Source organism: Saccoglossus kowalevskii, chromosome 1 (assembly GCF_978046115.1).
Source record: "Saccoglossus kowalevskii chromosome 1, keSacKowa6.1, whole genome shotgun sequence".
NCBI lineage: Eukaryota > Metazoa > Hemichordata > Enteropneusta > Harrimaniidae > Saccoglossus > Saccoglossus kowalevskii.
Genome location: NC_140641.1, coordinates 12,157,915 through 12,182,186, shown reverse-complemented (window position 1 = coordinate 12,182,186; position 24,272 = coordinate 12,157,915). Strand labels below are relative to the sequence as shown.

Sequence of the window (24,272 nt, the reverse complement as noted above, 5' to 3'; positions counted from 1 at the left end):
GCAGTACTTTGCCACTATTTGCAGTTCTTTACCACTACTTTGCAGTACTTTGCCATTACTTTGCAGTGCTTTGCCGTACTTTGCCACTACTTTGCAGTACTTTGCCACTACTTTGCCATACTTTGCCACAACTTTGCCACTTTTTTACAGACTTTGCCACTACTTTACAGACTTTGCCACTACTTTGCAGTACTTTGCCACTATTTTGCAGTACTTTGCAGTACTTTGCCACTACTTCGCAGTACTTTGCGTCTACTTTGCAGTTTTCTGCAGGGCTTTACCACTACTTTGCCGTACTTTGCCACTACATTGCAGTACTTTGCCAGTACTTTGCAGTGCTTTGCCACTATTTTGCAGTGCTTTGCCACTACTTTGCACTATTCTGCAGGGCTTTACCACTACTTTGCAGTACTTTGCCACTAATTTGCAGGACTTTGCCACCACTTTGCAGGACTATGCCACTACTTTGTGACTGAATACTGTCACTAAACAAACATTTGCACAGTGCAAACAAATTAATTTCAGGCGATAATCTCACAATTAGTACTTGGATAGTACAAAGTCATATCAATCTCGACAGATTTGCAGACTGGATTTTTGCATACTTTTCGGTATTTTCAAGATAACCTCATATTATTGTGTGGTGTTGTGCTCATTACAGCGGATACTTAAAAAGGGTGTTCATAACAAAACACTTTTCCTGATCGGTTTCGCTGGTGGCAATTTGATATTCTTAGGAACATTACTGGTGGCATTTTGTTACAACTTTTATATTTTCAATAGATAAAAACTGATGCCAATGGACACAGCCATTAGAAGAAGAGGTACAATGTAACTACGGGTTGTAAATGACAAAACACAATTTAACCTTTTCACCACCAGACTTTCATGCCCAAATTTTTCTGCACTTTTTTTCTTATATTTCTCAATATTTCTGTAAATGAACCCTAATTTTGCATGAAAAAAAAAATTGAATGAATTTTCAGTTTTTACACAAAAAAATCCTGCTATTTTTGTCGCAATCTTCTGAAGGAAAGTGCAGACTATAAAGAGGACTATTTTCTGAATATGTGATGGAAAGATAGCTTTATTCTATCAGCTTGGTTGACGGGTGGAGCCAAACAAAAATTTGTTTTTTTACCAACAATTAGATGATACACACAAAGTTTTTACATCTTTAATAAACACCAAGACTTTGGTTAGTTTAAGAAAGAAAAACATTTAATATTTTAGCCACAAGTCCAGCAAATATGACAATATAAATAATACAAAACTGATGCCCTGAATGCAACATAAAAAAAAGATAAAATGATAACCCTGTAAACTGATTTCTATTTGCAAGAAATACAAATATTTGAAGGGGGGATTATGTATGAATTAGGTCATTACATTTAGTTTGCTGACAAACAAGTTCAAATAATCTATAAAAATGCAACGTCTTAGAAATGTTGATGCACTACTAATCAAACGCTTAAGGATTTTGAAAATAAAAAAAAACAAGAAAAATAAATAGCATTTTAAGCTTCAAACATGATTCAAAATCGGCTGTGCAAAAATAAACGTACAAAAATGGAATGATCCAAAAATGAGATACATAGTCAAAAACTATTTAGAGACAATAATACTGGTAAATCTAATAAAGGATCTATAATTCATGCACAGAAATGGAGAATTGTCTGGATTACAATGAAGGGAGCAAAACTAAAATCACTTTATGACAAATCATACATATCTTAAGTTACTCATACAAATTAAGACTTTGTTCTAGTTCTTATTAATATATAATCTTGTGTTCACATGAAACATTTATAAATACATTAGAAATGGTTGTCAAAACAGTCTTCTCGTTAATGTTCAGAATGTGCAACTAATGGAGTTGTCAGTTTATAAATTCTGATGGCAAAACCAAACTGTCTAGTAACAAATTCTACCAAGAATTACTGAGAATATCAAATTTGTTGCCTATTATTACATTTGCTGAACTAAATAAACAACATTTCTGTTCAATTTTGAGACCAATGTGAATAAGTGAAAACAACAAACTCACAATCATTTCAAACAAACTTGAAAAGTTATACGCGGTGTGCCAGAAAAAAGGCTCTCAATAATTACATACAACTGTATATTATCTAAAAGCTTCATTGCCGTGGGAACATCACTCTAAATTTTTCCTCAGAATATCTTAACCTTTTTTTTCATAATATTGGTGCAACATTATGTCTATTTCTATGTATATTTCTAAAATATTTTTGATGATTTGGGGTCACATCGACATAATTTCCCATTAGCAACAGGTCTTGAAAAAAAATTATGGGTGTTGAATGACAACAAAGGTGGACTTTGGCACTCAAAGTTTTGAAGGGATATACCGATAGTCTGCAAATTATGAACATTTAGCATTTGACTGGTAAATTTCAACACACTCTTAACAGTGTCAATTATAGAAAAAAATGTATACAAGATCAATAAAGTTTAAATAGGTAACAATTTACCCCCCCCCCAAATAATAATAATTTGAATATCATTATTTTTGCATTTAAAATGGCATAATGAGATAGGATCGTAAGCTTTGACACTCAACAAAATAAAAATATTGTGCTTCATTATCTATGAAATCCTAATATGAGAAACAGCATAACGATTCCAAACTAAAATATATTCAAAAAAAATGTGTAAATAAAAATAAGGTGAAAGGCTCTCACCAAAAGAGAATACAACTTATCAAGACTACTATCAACAGCGCCCTCACATTGATATTATTTTCTATAAATGGCGCCCTCGTGCATTGTAGTGCAAAAAACACAAATGACTTTGCATAATAGTGCTGAATAGATGAAAAGTAAATAACAAATTTGAATATATTTTCTCAACAGCTGGTAAAATTTTGGCAATAACATTTTGTAAACATGACAGACACTTTGGGAGAAGACAGGAACAAGTTAGACTGTTGGTTCATATTTAAAAAGTATTTTTCATTCCCAAAGTTTTTTAAATTTTCGACTAATGAATTAGCAACAATAAAACATTGTATACAAATTACACATCCAGATTTGGTAATTGACCCTCTAACACATCCAGATTTGGTAATTGACCCTCTAACACATCTAGATTTGGTAATTGGCCCTCTAACACATCCAGATTTGGTAATTGACCCTCTAACGCATCTAGACAGACTCGTACACATACTGTTTCTGCTCTTAGTGCACCCTCCCCTTCAATCTAAAACTCTAAGAACATTCCACTGGTGAATAACAAGATACAAACAGCTGCTTTACATAAAGTTAGGAATGGTTAGGACCCACGTTAGTCACAAAGACAACGCGTATACATCAAGGAAATGTCATTACTGAACACAATAATACCATGGCAACATACCACAATAAACTGCTACACATTGACATGTATACCTAATTACAGACAGTCAATATTTTCCCTATTTCTGACTTGCCAGCACCAGGAGTGAATCTTGTGTTCATTCATATTAATCAGCGCAATAAATTACCCAGAATTCTCTGTGATTTGTACCATTGATGTTGAAAAAATGTACGATTTCAGAATTCGTGAAGCTTATCCACAGATGACTGTATACCGGTGACATTTACCAACCAATATATGACAGTACAAATCCCATAGAATTGTGGGTAATCACAGATACTGTTTACTACGTGCAGCATTCAACTAGTTGAGATAAAAACAAAGTAATCAACTACTTTTCGCCACAGGTGGGGATCTACTCTATAAGGAACTGGCAACTGTCATACATTCTGTTCATGTAAATTTCATTCACAGGTACAGTATTTTACAAGAAATCAAAATTTACTTTACTGGATATTCATTGTGCTATGCTCGCAATGCAAACACTGAAATTGACATGATGCAGACAATGCCTATTAAACTGATGACATAGCACATGCAAAACTATGCATATACATGTAGCAACACATCCCGGAATAACTGATCAGTTCATCATCACTGCAACATTTTCTATACTCTCTGCTATACAGCATAACTGCCGCTTTTTCCTTTCCCCGCTTTGAAGGACATGAAGGATGCTATGAGCGTCAGTGCAGCACCCCCAATTGTCAAGAAGTATGCCCATGCAAGTGTGCAGGTTCCTGTAAAGAGAATGTAACAAGAAATAACACTTTGTAGATTATCATTTTTGTTGTTGTTGTCTGGTTACCTTCCTATTGTTTTGTGGGTTCTCTCCAGTAGTCTGTCAATGTTGCTAGATTTTTAGCTCTGCTGTTAACTTTGACGAGCGGAGCTTACGATATAAGTGTCTGTCCGTCGTCATCTATCATTTGTGTCAACTTTTTACTTTTTTGACTTCTTGAAAACTACAATCCTTATTGCTTTGATATTTGGTATATATGTACCTTGGACAGACTAATCTCAGATTTGATAATTTATGATGATATCTTCAATTCTTTAATTTAAATATGCATTGCTAACAGCCGAGAGTCAGCTCGTTTCTCATTAACTATATATACTTATTTCAACATTATGAAGAATTGGGCAGTCACGTTTCATTTCTGACACAACTATCAATCAAAACAGCATGTGCGGTGAACGTACAACTGTCATCCATTGTTGGGAGAATTGACAAATTGTCATTAGCAGCATGCTATGTTTATCAGCCAATCAACATCACAGATAGTGGAGGCAAAATCTAGCAACATATCCAGACTCAAAAGTACCCTTTTCCCTTTCCATCAAGTGTTCACACTTCCCAATTAACTTTGTAAAAGGGGCATCTCTAGGTTAGCCTAATCTCACAACAAATTTGCTTACAATGAATGGATAACAAAAGATAGATTATAAACATTGTAAACAACATAAACAATAGTGTCCCATGAATCTTTGGTGCAATCCCTGGGCTTGGAAGGTTCCTCTTTAACATGTATACATATGGGTATTCAAATTCAAACTATACAAAGATTATACCAGTACTTTAATATTCATGTTGAGGGGCCACAGATTGAGATCAATTTATGCTAATTATACATAGAAAACAAGCATTTTTCCAGGAATTGTCCTAGTATAATAATGACATTTCATCATGGCTATGAATAATTAATACAGGCATTTTTACTATTAAGTTTTTTACAAATTCCAATGTCTAATAAGAGAGTATTACCATAATTTATTTAGAATTAGCCAATCACACAAACAAAATACAGTATGACAATTGGGAAAACAATGGAATTTGTGCTCTTATATTCTGTTGCCTTTTTTCTTTTAAATTTCAGTTGTCCTTCTTTTCCCAATTCCCAAGCAAGGTGACAAAGCAGAACAGAATAAAAATAATCTGTTTTCCAGGTCTGTCTGTCTGTCTGTCTGTCTGTCTGTCTGCATGGTTACATAATACACAGTCCAGTATCAGCCTATTACATTGCAAGCTGTGGCTCGCCAAATGCAAAGTAATAAATGCCATGCCGAGAGAATAAATATAAGGCCCAAATAGCAAACATAAAAAATTAGACAAACATGCCTGTGTGTGAATTTTTATGTAATATATGTCGATAGCCAATCAGTACTATACACCTTACAAAATGTCTTGGTTTTTTTTAAACAAACATGGTGGCACTGTGAGTACTGCAGTATACATACAAGTTTGTCATGAATTATTGTATTACGAAATGTGTTCTGTTGTGTTATTATTTTTTAAGCTTTGACGACCAAAATTCATTTGCAAAGAGCAAGCAGATTACCTCATTTTTGGCTTTGCTCCCAAACTAAAATACCTTCGGGGTTCAGCATGCTTTCAACAATAAATTATAATGTAGAGTGCTAAGTACACTTAGGAAGTTAGTGAAATCCACAAAGAGATGAAAATTTTAAGCCAACAAAAGAGACTAGAAAGTGGGTAAAAAAAAGATTTTTAATGAGGGTGTGATCAAACCACAATTAATTTTATTTGTGAAAGTCTTCTGGATAAATAGACATACACACTGACACATAATTACAATGTGCAAGATAACTTATCGACACAAACTTCGTCAAAGTGCAAGATATAGCTTATCTACAGACACATACAATGTGTGAGATCACTTATCTACAGACACATACAATGTGTGAGATCACTTACCTACACACACATACAATGTGAGAGATCACTTACCTACATACACATACAATGTGTGAGAGATCACTAATCTACAGACACATACAATGTGAGAGATCACTTACCTACACACACCAATGAGAGAGATCACTTACCTACACACATACAATGTGAGAGATCACTTACCTACACACACATACAATGTGAGAGATCACTTACCTACATACACATACAATGTGTGAGAGATCACTAATCTACTGACACATACAATGTGAGAGATCACTTACCTACACACACATACAATGTGAGAGATCACTTACCTACACACACATACAATGTGAGAGATCACTTACCTACACACACATACAATGTGAGAGATCACTTACCTACACACACATACAATGTGAGAGATCACTTACCCACACACACATACAATGTGAGAGATCACTTACCTACAGACACATACAATGTGTGAGAGATCACTAATCTACAGACACATACAATGTGAGAGATCACTTACTTACACACACATACAACGTGAGAGATCACTTACCTACACACACATACATACAATGTGAGAGATCACTTACCTACAGACACATACAATGTGTGAGATCACTTACCTACATACAATGTGAGAGATCACTTACCTACAGACACATACAATGTGTGAGATCACTTACCTACACACACAATGTGAGAGATCACTTACCAACACACACATACAATGTGTGAGATCACTTACCAACACACACATACAATGTGTGAGATCACTTACCTACACACACAATGTGAGAGATCACTTACCTACATACACATACAATGTGTGAGAGATCACTAATCTACAGACACATACAATGTGAGAGATCACTTACTTACACACACATACAACGTGAGAGATCACTTACCTACACACACATACATACAATGTGAGAGATCACTTACCTACACACATACAATGTGAGAGATCACTTACCTACACACACATACAATGTGAGAGATCACTTACCTACACACACATACAATGTGAGAGATCACTTACCTACATACACATACAATGTGTGAGATCACTTACCTACATACAATGTGAGAGATCACTTACCTACAGACACATACAATGTGTGAGATCACTTACCTACACACACAATGTGAGAGATCACTTACCTACACACACATACAATGTGAGAGATCACTTACCTACATACAATGTGAGAGATCACTTAATTACAGACACATACAATGTGTGAGATCACTTACCTACACAAACAATGTGAGAGATCACTTACCTACACACACATACAATGTGAGAGATCACTTACCTACACACACATACAATGTGAGAGATCACTTACCTACACACACATACAATGTGAGAGATCACTTACCTACACACACATACAATGTGAGAGATCACTTGCCTACAGACACATACAATGTGAGAGATCACTTACCTACACACACATACAATGTGAGAGATCGCTTACCTACATACAATGTGAGAGATCACTTACCTACAGACACATACAATGTGTGAGATCACTTACCTACACACACAATGTGAGAGATCACTTACCTACAGACACATACAATGTGTGAGATCACTTACCTACAGACACAATGTGAGAGATCACTTACCTACAGACACATACAATGTGTGAGATCACTTACCTACAGACACATACAATGTGTGAGATCACTTACCTACACACACAATGTGAGAGATCACTTACCTACAGACACATACAATGTGTGAGATCACTTACCTACAGACACATACAATGTGTGAGATCACTTACCTACACACACATACAATGTGAGAGATCACTTACCTACACACACATACAATGTGAGAGATCACTTACCTACATACAATGTGAGAGATCACTTAATTACAGACACATACAATGTGTGAGATCACTTACCTACACACACAATGTGAGAGATCACTTACCTACACACATACAATGTGAGAGATCACTTACCTAGACACATACAATGTGAGAGATCACTTACCTACAGACACATACAATGTGTGAGATCACTTACCTACACACACATACAATGTGAGAGATCACTTACCTACACACACATACAATGTGAGAGATCACTTACCTACACACATACAATGTGAGAGATCACTTACCTACACACACATACAATGTGAGAGATCACTTACCTACAGACACATACAATGTGAGAGATCACTTACCTACAAACACATACAATGTGAGAGATCACTTACATTGTACCTACAGACACATACAATGTGAGAGATCACTTACCTACACACACATACAATGTGTGAGATCACTTACCTACACACACATACAATGTGAGAGATCACTTACCTACAGACACATACAATGTGTGAGATCACTTACCTACACACACATACAATGTGAGAGATCACTTGCCTACACACACATACAATGTGTGAGATCACTTACCTACACATACATACAATGTGAGAGATCACTTACTTAGACACATACAATGTGAGATATCACTTACCTACAGACACATACAATGTGTGAGATCACTTACCTACACACACATACAATGTGAGAGATCACTTACCTACACACACATACAATGTGAGAGATCACTTACCTACACACATACAATGTGAGAGATCACTTACCTACACACATACAATGTGTGAGATCACTTACCTACACACACATACAATGTGAGAGATCACTTACCTACAGACACATACAATGTGTGAGATCACTTACCTACACACACAATGTGAGAGATCACTTACCTACACACACACAATGTGTGAGATCACTTACCTACACACACATACAATGTGAGAGATCACTTACCTACACACACATACAATGTGTGAGATCACTTACCTACACACACATACAATGTGAGAGATCACTTACCTACAGACACATACAATGTGAGAGATCACTTACCTACAGACACATACAATGTGAGAGATCACTTACCTACAGACACATACACTGTGTGAGATCACTTACCTACACACACATACAATGTGTGAGATCACTTACCTACACACACATACAATGTGAGAGATCACTTACCTACAGACACATACAATGTGTGAGATCACTTACCTACACACACATACAATGTGAGAGATCACTTACCTACAGACACATACAATGTGAGAGATCACTTGCCTACACACACATACAATGTGTGAGATCACTTACCTAGACACATACAATGTGAGAGATCACTTACCTAGACACATACAATGTGAGAGATCACTTACCTACAGACACATACAATGTGTGAGATCACTTACCTACACACACATACAATGTGAGAGATCACTTACCTACACACACATACAATGTGAGAGATCACTTACCTACACACATACAATGTGTGAGATCACTTACCTACACACACATACAATGTGAGAGATCACTTACCTACACACACAATGTGAGAGATCACTTACCTACACACACACAATGTGTGAGATCACTTACCTACACACACACAATGTGAGAGATCACTTACCTACACACACATACAATGTGTGAGATCACTTACCTACACACACATACAATGTGAGAGATCACTTACCTACAGACACATACAATGTGAGAGATCACTTACCTACAGACACATACAATGTGAGAGATCACTTACCTACAGACACATACAATGTGAGAGATCACTTACCTACACACACATACAATGTGTGAGATCACTTACCTACAGACACATACACTGTGAGAGATCATTTACCTACACACATACAATGTGTGAGATCACTAATCTACAGACACATACAATGTCTGTGAGATCACTTACCTACAGACACATACAATGTGTGAGATCACTTACCTACACACACATACAATGTGTGAGATCACTTACCTACAGACACATACAATGTGAGAGATCACTTACCTCCACACACATACAATGTGAGAGATCACTTACCTACACACACATACAATGTGAGAGATCACTTACCTACACACACATACAATATGTGAGATCACTCACCTACAGACACATACAATGTGAGAGATCACTTACCTACAGACACATACAATGTGTGAGATCACTTACCTACACACACATACAATGTGAGAGATCACTTACCTACACACACATACAATGTGAGAGATCACTTACCTACACACATACAATGTGTGAGATCACTTACCTACACACACATACAATGTGAGAGATCACTTACCTACACACACAATGTGAGAGATCACTTACCTACACACACACAATGTGTGAGATCACTTACCTACACACACACAATGTGAGAGATCACTTACCTACACACACATACAATGTGTGAGATCACTTACCTACAGACACATACAATGTGAGAGATCACTTACCTACAGACACATACAATGTGAGAGATCACTTACCTACAGACACATACAATGTGAGAGATCACTTACCTACAGACACATACAATGTGAGAGATCACTTACCTACACACACATACAATGTGTGAGATCACTTACCTACAGACACATACACTGTGAGAGATCATTTACCTACACACATACAATGTGTGAGATCACTAATCTACAGACACATACAATGTGTGTGAGATCACTTACCTACAGACACATACAATGTGTGAGATCACTTACCTACACACACATATAATGTGTGAGATCACTTACCTACAGACACATACAATGTGAGAGATCACTTACCTACACACACATACAATGTGAGAGATCACTTACCTACACACACATACAATGTGAGAGATCACTTACCTACACACACATACAATATGTGAGATCACTCACCTACAGACACATACAATGTGTGAGATCACTTACCTACAGACACATACAATGTGTGAGATCACTTACCTACACACACATACAATGTGTGAGATCACTTACCTACAGACACATACAATGTGAGAGATCACTTACCTACACACACATACAATGTGAGAGATCACTTACCTACACACACATACAATGTGAGAGATCACTTACCTACACACACATACAATATGTGAGATCACTTACCTACACACACATACAATATGTGAGATCACTTACCTACACACACATACAATGTGAGATCACTCACCTCAAGACACATACAATGTGAGAGATCACTTACCTACAGACACATACAATGTGTGAGATCACTTACCTACAGACACATACAATGTGTGAGATCACTCACCTACAGACACATACAAGAGATCACTTACCTAAGTTATACGGTTCCAGGTTATTTCTACACACTTGGTCTACTTCTATATGGTTCCACCCATTGGGATACAAAGCACATCCGGTACCAATTAACACAGCTGGAGAGAAACAGAACAAAAGGTATAAAAATATACGATAGCCTCAATAACACAAAGCAAAATAATATACAATAATAATGTAACAGGCTCTCGGTATGTTAAAAATAGAAATGTGTTTACATTGATGCAGACTGAAAATGTGGAAAATTTGACACACAAATATTCCCACACACAGACTAGGACAAACTGTAACAGTTAAAAGTTATTTAACAATCTCAGCTAGAAGAAACGCTACAATCATGAATAAGTTGGTTGTATACATGTATACCTCCTACCACATAGAGTTGTTGGTTTAAGCCGTTACAGCTAAATTTAGCATCCCTAGGTAACTTTAGATGAATCTATTATAGCAAAATATATATTTATATACATATGTAATGGGATATTTAATTGCAAATCTACACTTAGCATATGTGCAATAAGACTGCTGCAGAATGAATTACTATGTGTAAAGCCTTACTGAAGACAATCATTAACTCCATCCCGTCAAACACGCACAAAGGAAGGTGTTGTGCAGTTTAGTGATGGACAGCTTATACTGACATGTGTTGAATTTACTGTAATTGAAGTTAAAAGGTGACCTGACGTGAATAGTGATTGTAGGGGGGTTGGGGTGAATAAAGAAGACTAGTACTAACAAGGCAGATGAGAGCATCTATTCTACACACGTATACTGACATATCACAATTACTGACCTAGTAGGCATTATGTTAGATGATTTTTTTTTTATACATGAACTTTTGAGACTATGAATAGATGATGACAGTCGCATGACAAGTGAGTTTTTAACCATACTCGCATAATTTATTAACATTTCCTGTATATATTTATATAGCTTTTTTATTAGCTGGGTTTTATTTTTGCTTTATTTACATATGGCTGAATAATGCAAGTTGAATTAAAACCAAGTGAATATGCAAAGTTAATAGAATAGACCTACAAGCCTAGAAATTCAAAAGCCACATGTAGCAAATGTCCCTGCGACAACACAAGTACATGAATTGCAAGACAATAATTTATTATTTATGCAAAAGCATAACATATTTTTGAAATGAATGAATTAAAATACATATATAAATTAATTAATCGACAAATCCATCAAAATAGAAAATTCAATTTTAGATTAGCAGGATAGAAGAAAGATTTAGTGATCAAAATTAAGCATATTGGCACAGCAGGAAAAAACACACCAAACACCCTGTAGCATAACAACTAAGTTAATTGGAAATAAATATCCAAAGTATGTCCAAGTGAAACTAATCTTGTCACATGTGAACAAAATCGTCAATTAAGAGATCCAATTAAGGCTGTGTAATATGAGATGAGTTTTTTGTTGAGAGAGTAGTAACAAATTAGAGAATGTGTCAGTTGGCAGGGCGATGGAATGCAAGATAATGGAATGTAAATGAGAACCACAAATGATTTCATAACAAGTATTACTGTATCATTTGCAAAAAATTAAAATACCCAAACAATTTATAGGAATACATTATGTACACTTGAGTTGGTATATGTTATTATTATTATTTGAACTATTATATGTATTAATTATTACATATTAATTATTACATGTATTAAATAAATAAGACAGAATTGTAAACCTACTTCTACATCTACATGTATATGTACTATCACTTTTTGAAATAAAGAAGATTAATACTTATGAGTCTTCCCTGCATCTACCTTTACCCTTTGAATGCCAAGTCAACATTCACAAAGTAAATCTGCATAATTTTTACACATTTTTTTTTTTTCAAAGTTTTTGATCAATAAATGTAGCATTTATTTAAATTATGTCTATTTAGTTCAAAATCAATGAAAAAATAATAAAAAAAATACATAAAAAATGTTAACAAAATTTTGGCAGGAAAAGTATGGTGTTCAAAGTGTAGGAACAGTAATGAACACAAAAAATAATTTCCAAATGATCTACTCTAAAAAGATCTATTTTTTTCATAATTTTACACAAAATGAACATAGTTTTCTATTTCTCACAGGTCTTCATGAAAATGTTTGAAATCCGATACCGTATGTTCTATTTTAGAAGTACCACATCTCCACCAAAGGAATGTGGTGGTATTTCCATTCATTGCACTAAAAAACTCGCAGTGGACATGTATATTTGTATGCGCTTGTAATAGAGTAAATATGGTATCGTTACACAATCCATCAATACATTACTCAGTAACAATTGGAACAAATACATACTCAGGTGTATCAAAATGGCCAGTCATGCAGAAAACCTCTCACATAAATTAAACCACACAGTGGGAAAAAAAACAACTCATCACTTCAAGAAAAGGTCAAAAACGTTTCAACCTTTCATTTAAGAATTATCTCCTTTCTCAACCATACAATAAAATTAATTTTAAACGACACTCAGTTGATAATAAAAAAGAATAAAGCAACTATTCATTTAAAAAAAAAATTAACACGTATGTGCAATATCTAATATATTTGATTTAGAATCCTGGAGGACTTGTACAGCTAAACAATACACTGTTAATTAAAATGCTACTTTAGGTTGGGCATGTCAATGATGTTAAGTGGAGAATACATTCTAACACTCCAACAGGAAGTCTTTCAAGCCTGGAGTTATCCATCGCATACTGCCTGTGTACTTAGAAACCACTTAATACACAGTCTCCTAGTTTCCAGTGAGGAGTGTGGCAAACATTCCAAAGCACATAGTACCTCTAGAACACAGTTGTTATACATTTCTTAACTTTATTTCAATATTAAGGTTTATTTTTTATTCTTTTCATCAGTCAGGGTCAGGGTCAAGATAGGGAAATGTTCCTCAGGGACTTGATAATGCAATATCCATCCAGCACTTATATCTTTATTGACTGACACACCCATGTAACATGTGTAAACCAAGACTTTCTTTCCCAAGGGCGAAGCCCATAAAATACACTAAACATTAAATGTTATTACACATAAACCAACATATGGTCCTTGCTCTATTACAGGCAAAACTCCAATTGAAGCGCACATAAACATAAATTACACTCGGCATATACTGAATTATTGAAATAATACTTATTTTAAACTCCTCTGTAATTTATATAAGTGCATGTGCTACTAATAGAGTAAATACAGTAAATTTAATAGTATTCAAGCTGAGTCAACAATTTTTTAATTATAATTATAATTGCCAATTAATTAATTTTTCTATTTTTCTTATCAAAGTCTAGTATCCTGCTCACATCAGTGTCCCTATATGCTTTTAAGAACACAGCATTTCAAACTCCTTAGTAGCAGTACATTTAAATAATGACCAAGGTTAGAAGCACTACAAATGAATACCAATAAATCACATTTTACCTCTGTTGATTGAGCTGCTCAGGGAACATTCATCTCACCAGATTTACATATTTTATAAATTCACCTCTTTCTCTAATTTTTAAAACGTTTTCAGTTACAAGTACTGAATGTGATTTAAGAAATTATGCCATGAAGCAAAGAAGATTTTTAACAGTTGATGGTTGGTTTGGGTCCAATAATCATAATCATTACAAATTTAAATCCGATGGAATTACTGGGATCAAGAACATATACACCAGTATCACCTCAAGGCTTAAGAAATGCTGTTATCCTAATAACTGCCATGTTTGGTACCAAAATATGATGAAACAATGTTAAATAATGTGACATTTATAGCACAAAGTTCAAACTACCTAAAGGGTTCAATCTTCTGATCTGTCACTATTCAACAGACCTGCTGCCCTGGCATGGTGCTTGGCATCGTTTTACACATTAAAATAAACAACTGGTTATAAAATAACAATCTGTCTGAAAAAACAAATAGTGAAGAATCAGCTATAAGTCCATATATCACAGAAACAACTGTCAGTGCTTGACAGATTGAGCAACAAATAGTATATACAATAAAGGGTTGGGTAGTACAAAAGTCATATCTCATTATCATTTTTAAATACAATTTCTTAACCAAACAAAGGATGGTCGTGAAAAAATTCAGAAAATCTGAACTTAATAGTTGTGTCTGAGATTGAAGTTAGTACGTACCATATGTTTGCATATTGGCTAGACCCAGTTGCATTTATGCATGGGAGGGGCACACATTTAGTATTGAGTAAATTTATTTTGAATATATACTAATTTCCTGTCTTTTTAACTTTGATTTCCTAAGTTCAGTAACCAGGCAGGTATACATTTTAGTCAGTTATTGTTAGTCCATATTTTTCTTGAGAGCAATGTCTCTGGATTCACTGACATTGCTTGTTGTATTGGAAATGATATAGCAAAATGAGTAGTTACTAATGTAAAAGTAAATTTTGCAAAATTAAAATCTTATTAAACATCACTAAATTTGTGCACTGTCTTAGGATACAAAAATGTACCATATTATATTATATTAAATATATTTTCTTTGAATTATAAAGTGCTTTATTATCAAACACAATGTATAACATTTTGTTACAGTATTTCATATATCTTTATATATGCTGTATTTCTCAACACCCTTCAATACATAGTTCTAAATTTGGGCATTGAAGTTAATGGAATAGTTCGAAAAATGAATATTCTTAAGATATGGGAATATCTTATTTCAACATTAGTGAAGATATTATTTATTTATTGCCAAAAAATTCTAAAAATATGAAAACAAGAATTAGGTGGAGTTAAGCCAGCAGCCTACATGTATGCACAGGTATGTGTTGTACCACTCGACTTTACCATTAGTAATATCTCATTACCTATTTAGATTTATGCAAACATCACAAACTACGGGATGTCATCGGCATTCATGTGACATGCCACTCACTGTATATGCCTAGGTATGATGCTATATAGTAATATCTCATTACCTATTCAGATTTATGCAAACATCACACACTAGTAGTGTTCACGCTACACGAATTACGGGCTAACATTTAAGCAAATCTAATATATGCGCATATTGGATAGATCCAATGGCGTACACATTGGAGGAAACAGTGGTTAGCGCGGGCTAAGGAACACCCAAAATTGTTAAGAATATAAAAAAAAATCTTCAGTCATTTTAATCATGATTACTCAGTACAGTAAGTAGGAAGGTATACATGTTACTTCTACGGTTTTAGAACAATTCCAACACAAATTCAGAAAGTGCAGATTACAGTATAACAGGATCGAAGCAGCACAGAGTCTAATTTTCCGTTAATGTCATGTCGGAAATGGTATACCGAAATGAATGGTTATGACTATAGTATGATTATGTGTCAGCATAGTCTGCGTTAATGCTTGGCAACGACGCCTCAGTTTTAAACACATGACTTACGAAACACACGCCAGTCGTAATCCCCCTGCACATGACATCAACGTGTGGCCCTATTCATAGGCACGCGACCTTCCATCTCGTGCACGCCTCGCCCGTGCTATTTCCATTCACACGCATATTGTAAGCTCATAGTCTCGTGACGGTCATTTGCCTAATCCTACTTGCCATGCAATCGTCAAGCTTTCCTGTATCCCGCTTCGCCTTAGCATAGTCATTCTACGTTCAGCAAGCGACCTGAACACGTCTCCAAACTATCCCACCCACCCACTACCTCATAATTTAAGCATTCAAATCCTGCATCATTCTGTATTACATTTCTACATTATTTCAATAAAGTTAAGGGGGGGTTGTCATCGCAGTGCATGCGGGCACCACTCGATTAACACGCTGCCATTCTTCGTGAATAGAGTCAAACATGCGACTCTGTGGAAATGGTATCCACAACGTCGGTCGGGTGGTGACCCCTGCGTTGACTGGCCTCGATCAAGTACCACGCTAATCTCTCCGTGATGTGAATCAAATCTGCGACTCACATCACGGAACAGGTTTCGGCGACGACGCTTGACCGTGGCTCACACCCCTTCTGCTCTCAGCCAAGACTTGGTCTCTAGTGTCGTTTCTTAGCATTAATAATAGTATACATGTATCTTCCAAATGAATACAATGGCGTTCACGCAGACTTTGTTAGCCCGTGCTAAGGATTTAGACCGGTTATTAAAAACGAGCCAAATTTATTTTGTATTTAGCGTTTTTAGCCCGTGCTAAGCATTCACGCATGTTTTCTTAGCACAAGCTAAGGTATTTAACCACTTAAGCCAGTGCTAAGGAACTGTGTGTGAATGCTACTATTAGTGTGGTAGTGTGGGTGTGGCAATGCAAGTTTATATCCCATAAACATGCTATCACAAGATTATTGGCAATGCATACAATGACAGCATTTTCAATCAACCAATGAAAAGCATCACAGCGGATAGACTGCACAAGGTGGAGTTATGGTGCTATTTTATATCAAAATCAAAACAATGATTTTATATAATCATTACTAATCCATCACTAGTCCCACGGATCATGGTAATCATTATTTCTCCACTTATTCAGCTGGCACCATCAATCATGACTGTTCCATTTGCGCAGCTGGATCACACCATGTTCTATTGGGAGAAAGACTGAACAACATCTACTGCACACGAGATCGTTTGTTATTTTATTCAGGTTGTTCTCTCTAGAGGGAATAGGCAAACAAATGTATCTCAATCAAAACTGTCATTTTTTTTAAATAAAAATTTACAGAGGACAAATAATACAGAAAATGTGAGAGTAAAGATAATGTTGAAATATTTTTAAAGGAATGAATAAATTAATTAACCAGTTTGTGTGGACCACTTTTGGGCTATGACATCTACTGAGCTAGAGATATTGAATGGCTTGTCATCAAATACGGCTAAGAAAAAATATTTCTAGTCAATGTTTTTCCAAATTGATGCATGCATGCTTCTCTTAATTTTATTTTAAACTACAATTAGAGTAGTGCCTTCATTTTTTAAATTAATATCTCTTTTTTTTTTTTAAATCTTTAAAAACTAAAAAAAAAGCATGTTGTCAGATGCACGCGATGACCAGAAAAAAAGGACATGTATTATTTCAGGGCCTAATTCTAGTTCTAGCTCAATGCACATTGACTAACTAATTCCCAAAGCGAGATACCTAGAAAAAAAAAGTCTAGTGAAAAAAAAGCATGGCGTTTGGGTCAAAGGTGAACACCTGCTGCTACATTCAAGTAAGAAATGACCTATGTATGAATCTTATTAGCACTCTGCTGTGACAAACTCCGTCAGCGATGGTAGCCCCACGGGAAGTAACAACGATGGCGACAAGCTTCTGGCATGCAGAGAAAAGTCTTTTAAGCTCAGTCTACTAAAACCACACTATCAAAATTCAACATTCTTTATTTATTAATTGTTAACAAACCCAATGACAAGAAAACCTGATGATGGGTATCCTTCCATGCGCTAGAAACACTAGTGATATAGAGAAGATGAAAAATACTACAGAATATTCAGTCTAATTTCAATATCAATGAAAGTGTCATTCACATTCATATAAGGAGATGATAAGTGCGTACTAGTGTCTTGCGTGTGCAGATACAGTGATACCCTGGGAAAAAAACCCAGTGAGCACGTACAATATTAGACTAGGGATATTATTTATACTGGGGGATAGAATGTTTTTTGCTGACCCATATACATTTATCTTCACGGCAAATTATGTCGTACATACAAGCCATCAGACTATCTGTATTTTTCATTAACTAGCAAGACAGCTTGGAACCAATTAGACATAATTTGAAACTCTTTTTACCAGTATATACTATTGATTTGTAAAACAGTTTGGACAATTTCCAATTACACATTTGAAGCCAGCTAAAATCTATTTATAAAACGACATAAATCAAAGATGATACAAGTTAATTAGCATCAGCGATGAAAGAGACCACCACGAAAGACTGACTTCAACATGTCACTGGTACTGGTTTTATATCACTGAATGGACTTGGTATGTAACCGATCACATTCATTTTTAACAATAATCTTAGGGAGTTGTAAGTGTAATTTTCCAATTTGCAGTGGTGCGTCCAATCCCAAGTAATTACAGTATGACAGCATAAATTGATTGCTAGCCCACTGGGATGAAATCTGACAAGCATACGTGTTTGGGGGGGGAGGGGGTACTCCTGGTATTACACTTCAAAGGAAGTTTTTAATTCAAGACGTTTATCAGCACTGATAAACCAATAAAGGAAGGCAAAGCTGTTCAACAAATATTAACACTAGTTATAACTGTTAATAATAAAGTAACATAATTATTATATAAATTAAAATTCAAGAAAGTATAATTAAAATGAGTATTTACATTTTTTTTTACAAATTTAGTGACACAAATGATTAGTGTAAAATACATTGTTTTAGCTGGAATTAATTTTTGCTGAAAAAAACTTTTTGGGTGTTTTGTATGGAATTTATTTTCACTGATTTTTGACAAGTTGAATGTAAAATATAGGAAAAAAGGTATATTCACTGGATTTTATTTTCACTGAATCATTCCTTCAGCATAAATTTATTCCAAGCGAAAATAAAGTATTTTATAGTAGGGTGAAAGCATGCCATGATTTTGTGGTAATACACAGGCTATGTTTTCTATTTTATTAGAAATGTGACTTCCAAATGCATGTGTGGAATGAATCATATGTGCACCTTACGAAAAATTTTATAGCAAGAATGTCACTAATTTTCACCACTTTACTGAGTTCTAGAATTCATACACCAAGCATATCAGTACAATAACAGAATGTCATTTAATTCATTAATACCAGTAGTAAGGATTATAAACGTATTCAACAATGTGATGGTCAATAAAACTCTCTAGTTTGCTAAAAAGCTAGAACGAATATCTCCCATGCAACACCACAAAATTACAGCAACTCACTGAAATACACTGATAAGTTATAAATTAATTAATTAATTAATAATTTCACTTTTGAAATTAATAATCTTAATTTTTACTTCACTGAAACAATTATTATTACATTAACACTTATTATAACTGTCAATATAAGTGACATAATAATTATTATTATAAATTAATAATTTTCATTTGTGATTAGAAGAAATCAATAGATTAAATACTGATACTGGATAAAATAAAACATTTCCTAGAGATGGTAGAGAAATTAAAAAAAATACAGTAGTTCAGAATTCTATTTTCAGTACAGTACATAAAAACGGTAAACATGCCCTTTTAAAATTTATGGTCTCGCGGCCGTACATGTGGCAATATGTTCTACTCGTATATAAAATGAATAATATATATATGATAGAATATCCAGCACTAACGCTACTTCAATCACCTATTTCACACATGTATGGTCTATTAATTGACATCAGCAAACACTCATACCTATGATACTAACAAACCATTCTGGTTCGCTGTACAGATTGTAGTGATATACCGTAGTTCATATTTAAATACACATTGTAAGCATAACCCAAATAAAAACTCTTCAAACATTGTAAACAATTCATGATCAAAGACGCTACCGCGTGCACACATCATTAAAAAAGATTTTACTCGGCAACTTAAAAGTAACCCAGCATTGCTCAGTGAATAAATATTGTGTTTGACTGACAAAAAAACTCATTTAAACTCATCTGCATCTCAATGTCAAATAAAAAAATTTAAATTAGGAAAATAATCAAGTTTCAGAGAAGGATATATTTTATGTACTTTTTTAGCATGAGTGACTCTACTCAAAACATTCTGGAGAAGACCTAATGAGACCAGTCATTGGTTAACGCCCTCTTCATGGACACACTGTCTTCTTACTTACATGTACTGGTAGTCTACCCTATTTATTAGACACCCCCCCCCCCCATTCCATTGTACAAAAATACTTTTCAGTTTTTCAAAGTAAGAGACAGACAATTGAGCACTGGGGCACTAATGGGAGGCAATCTTTTCAAGGACACTAAAGCAGCTACTGATCTTCAATGCCTACTTCTTTTATAGAGTTATCGCTTCCGTAGCCATAAAATACACCATGACTAGGACAACTTGGTTTAATAGTGAAGTTGAACTAATTTATTATAACGACAGTGCTGATAATCATTTTGGAATGCATTTAGTTTTATTGTTATATTAATTTAATACACTTTTTATCATCTCTTAGGTTTGTTTTATCTTTTTCAATCATAAAAATCATAAAAACAATTTGCTGGTTCGAATAAAAATATTTGAATGAATACTAAAAATAAGCCATTTTAAGACACCATCTTGAAATACTTTTAAAGATAACGCAATGGTGAGTGTGTTTTATTATTATTACAACAAAATATAAGCTTATGTTTACACAACGCCCCAGTATAACTATCCCACTGTTTACAGAGGAAATAAATAAATATAATCGCTCAATAAAGATAGTCAAAATAATTAAAATTAGCATGTAAAAGTTTAGGATACAAGGCTCAGATCTGATGCCATTAAGTAACAGTTCTTAAATGTACTCACCTGCAAGGAATTGTAACCCTCCTGCCACTCTTCCTGCTTTCCGCGTTATTAAATCTCTAACACAGCACGAAAGCAGTGCCGTCAGGGAGACCAGGATCGCAAGACCACACCCTATGCCGATAATGATGGTGCAAGCTTTCCATGAAAGAGTCGGTATGTCCGAAAATGTTGTGTAACGTCCGCATTCCAGCACCATGACGCCATCCCGGAGATAGTTACAGCGTCTGAATATTCCCAGGTACACTGTGTGGTTTTGGTAACTTCCATTCAGCCAGTAGGGCAGATAGTAGCCCGCACAGGACAGTGTTGTACCAATAAGAGAAACAAGGGTCCACACAATGCCCCATTTGGTAAGACTGGCCGTCATTGTTTGTATGATAACAGATAGAGAAAAAAAGCTTCAGTAGTTCAGCTAATTGGAAACAGGTATCATTGGTAGCCGCTTTCCACTGAAGCGATTAAATTTATTATATCAGCCAGATGTAAAAACCCTGGTTGTATCCGCACCTGTAATAACAAATATAGTATGTGTGAAAATTGAATGATATTTAAGTATATACTGGTAACAAGATATCTGGTAGAAGTCAGCATTTGGTACCAGCACCATATCATTTCTAAATTAAGACTTTATTTATATATTCCCAGCTGCAAAGAGTTTTATGTATAGCTAGCTCTTCATGGGGAAAAATGTGCATCTCATAAACAAAGTCAAAGTTTGATGGAGAGAGTGGTGATGTGAGCTGTCACTGAAGCAAAATAGTGGGTGTGACCCTCCAGTTAGCAATTGATGCGATTCAATGTACCTTTGTTGTTTTTTCTTCACTTGTTCACTGTGCCACAGTCCCTCGACATCACTGCTGAGGGACTGTGACTGTGTATATACCCACTAAAAATATATATTTATATAGTTTTAGTGTGAGTGATTATGATGAATCAAAATGTTTTCATTCCATAGCTAGCTTGGTATGCTGCGGGAAAAAAAATGAGATCAACTTGATTTCCCATCAGAGAAAGAAAATGTCCTTTTAAAAACCATTGTATATTTTCATTACACTGGGTGACATCTGATCAGGTTACAAATGTCAACATACTTCAAAAAACAAACACAAATTCAGAATAATAAAAACACTGGCCCTGGTTGCCCTGGTTGACAGAGTATGCTCTTTCATTGATACTTGTCATTGAGTCAACTACTTGATGTGAAAGTAACTGAGGCACAAATACCAAAGAATAGCTTTATAACATCAACTTTGACTCTTTGATACAATATTTCAGTTTTGGGTAATTCTCTTTTGTATTTGGGACTTCTAGGGTTAGTAGAAAACTGCAATTTTTTTTTTCTAGGTTTTTATTTTCATGTTTTGCTTTACAAGAAACAATGGGTTTTTTTTATAAATATTTATACCCCCCCCCCCCCCCGGTATATATTTTTAATTTTTGTGATCACCCTTGAACAGATTTCAAAGACATTTCTGAACTAAAATGTACATGGTTAGAATTATTTTAATCAAACAATTCATTAATTAGTGCTTAGTTGATTAATTTAAATTTATTGAAAAGTATTGTTAACAAATATGTTTTCAATATGATTTTGAAATAATTGACTGGAAAAAGAGTCTTAAACTAGTTTTATTTGTGAAGTAATTTTTTTAGAAATATAACCGCTCGTGCAACAGTAAACCATGGACCTAAGCAAGGTTTGTAGAACCACGAGTAAATGGAGACGGCTAAACAAACATAAAACGAGTGGAAAACGAGAATAGCACCCGTGGAACGGAATGAATCATTTTAATTGACTTATATCAGGTGGATCAGTGAAGGCGAAATTGAGACGTAAGCTAGGCACATATTTACAATAGATCGCACAGTGGGTCACATTCATCCGGTTTCAAACACGTCCATATAATATATGGCGTTACGGACAACCATGCAAACTCAATTCTGTAATACATTTGCGCAAGATCAGCTAGAAAATACAAATTGAAAGGAAAATGTGAACATGTACGGAAAAATAACCTAGAGCAACAACAAAAACTCAAACTTGCTACTAGTAATTTAATTGTCCTTTTCATGAAGGTAAAATATTTCTATTTTTTTTAGCTCCATATCCTTTCTTTTCACACAACCAGAATTGATTTAAGCATTGAAAATCACAGATATGCGTGTTCAGGTCGATTCTCAAGATCATAGCGGTCTAAGTCCACGGGCCAAGTCCAAAATCAACAGTTCGGAACTGAGTAAACATTAAACACTAAGACAGAAAAAGTGAGGTGCGTTCGGCATTGTTTCGGAACCAGTCAGTCGTCGCCGCCGCCTTTACGTGTTTCTTGAGAGCAGTGTATCGCACATCGATTTATAGTAGCCCTAGTCCACTTGCTCGGTGAGATCGGCAATGTATATATTGCAACTATAAAATATGATCACGTACAATATTCGCAGCTGAATAGAATAACATTGTGCATACCTTTATTATAAGTACAGGACTGTAACTCTAACAGGGTGACGAGAGGACACTGCACTGACAGCCAAACGCCTGAACTACAACCTTTGTA

General features: G+C 35.0%; 1 protein-coding gene across 1 annotated transcript; it reads right to left on the bottom strand.

Annotated features, from left to right (window-relative positions):
• Positions 1–1,194: 1,194 nt before the first annotated feature.
• Positions 1,195–24,268, bottom strand: LOC146750365 (LHFPL tetraspan subfamily member 6 protein-like). The gene is made up of 4 exons (XM_085498802.1): positions 24,185–24,268; positions 21,721–22,227; positions 11,277–11,375; positions 1,195–4,115 (listed from the first exon to the last, which is right to left on the bottom strand). Exons 2-4 carry the CDS (start codon positions 22,085–22,087, stop codon positions 3,997–3,999), a joined length of 585 nt encoding a protein of 194 aa, XP_085354928.1. The 5' UTR covers positions 22,088–22,227; positions 24,185–24,268; the 3' UTR covers positions 1,195–3,996.
• Positions 24,269–24,272: the final 4 nt, after the last annotated feature.

Excerpts from the sequence above, each read along its gene's own strand:
- LOC146750365 (XM_085498802.1), bottom strand. The coding sequence starts at position 22,087 with ATGACGGCCAGTCTTACCAAATGGGGCATTGTGTGGACCCTTGTTTCT. Across the intron at positions 11,376-21,720 it reads AGGGTTACAATTCCTTGCAG|CTGTGTTAATTGGTACCGGA; the intron begins GTGAGTACATTT and ends GTTTCTCTCCAG. Across the intron at positions 4,116-11,276 it reads CCTGGAACCGTATAACTTAG|GAACCTGCACACTTGCATGG; the intron begins GTAAGTGATCTC and ends TTCTCTTTACAG.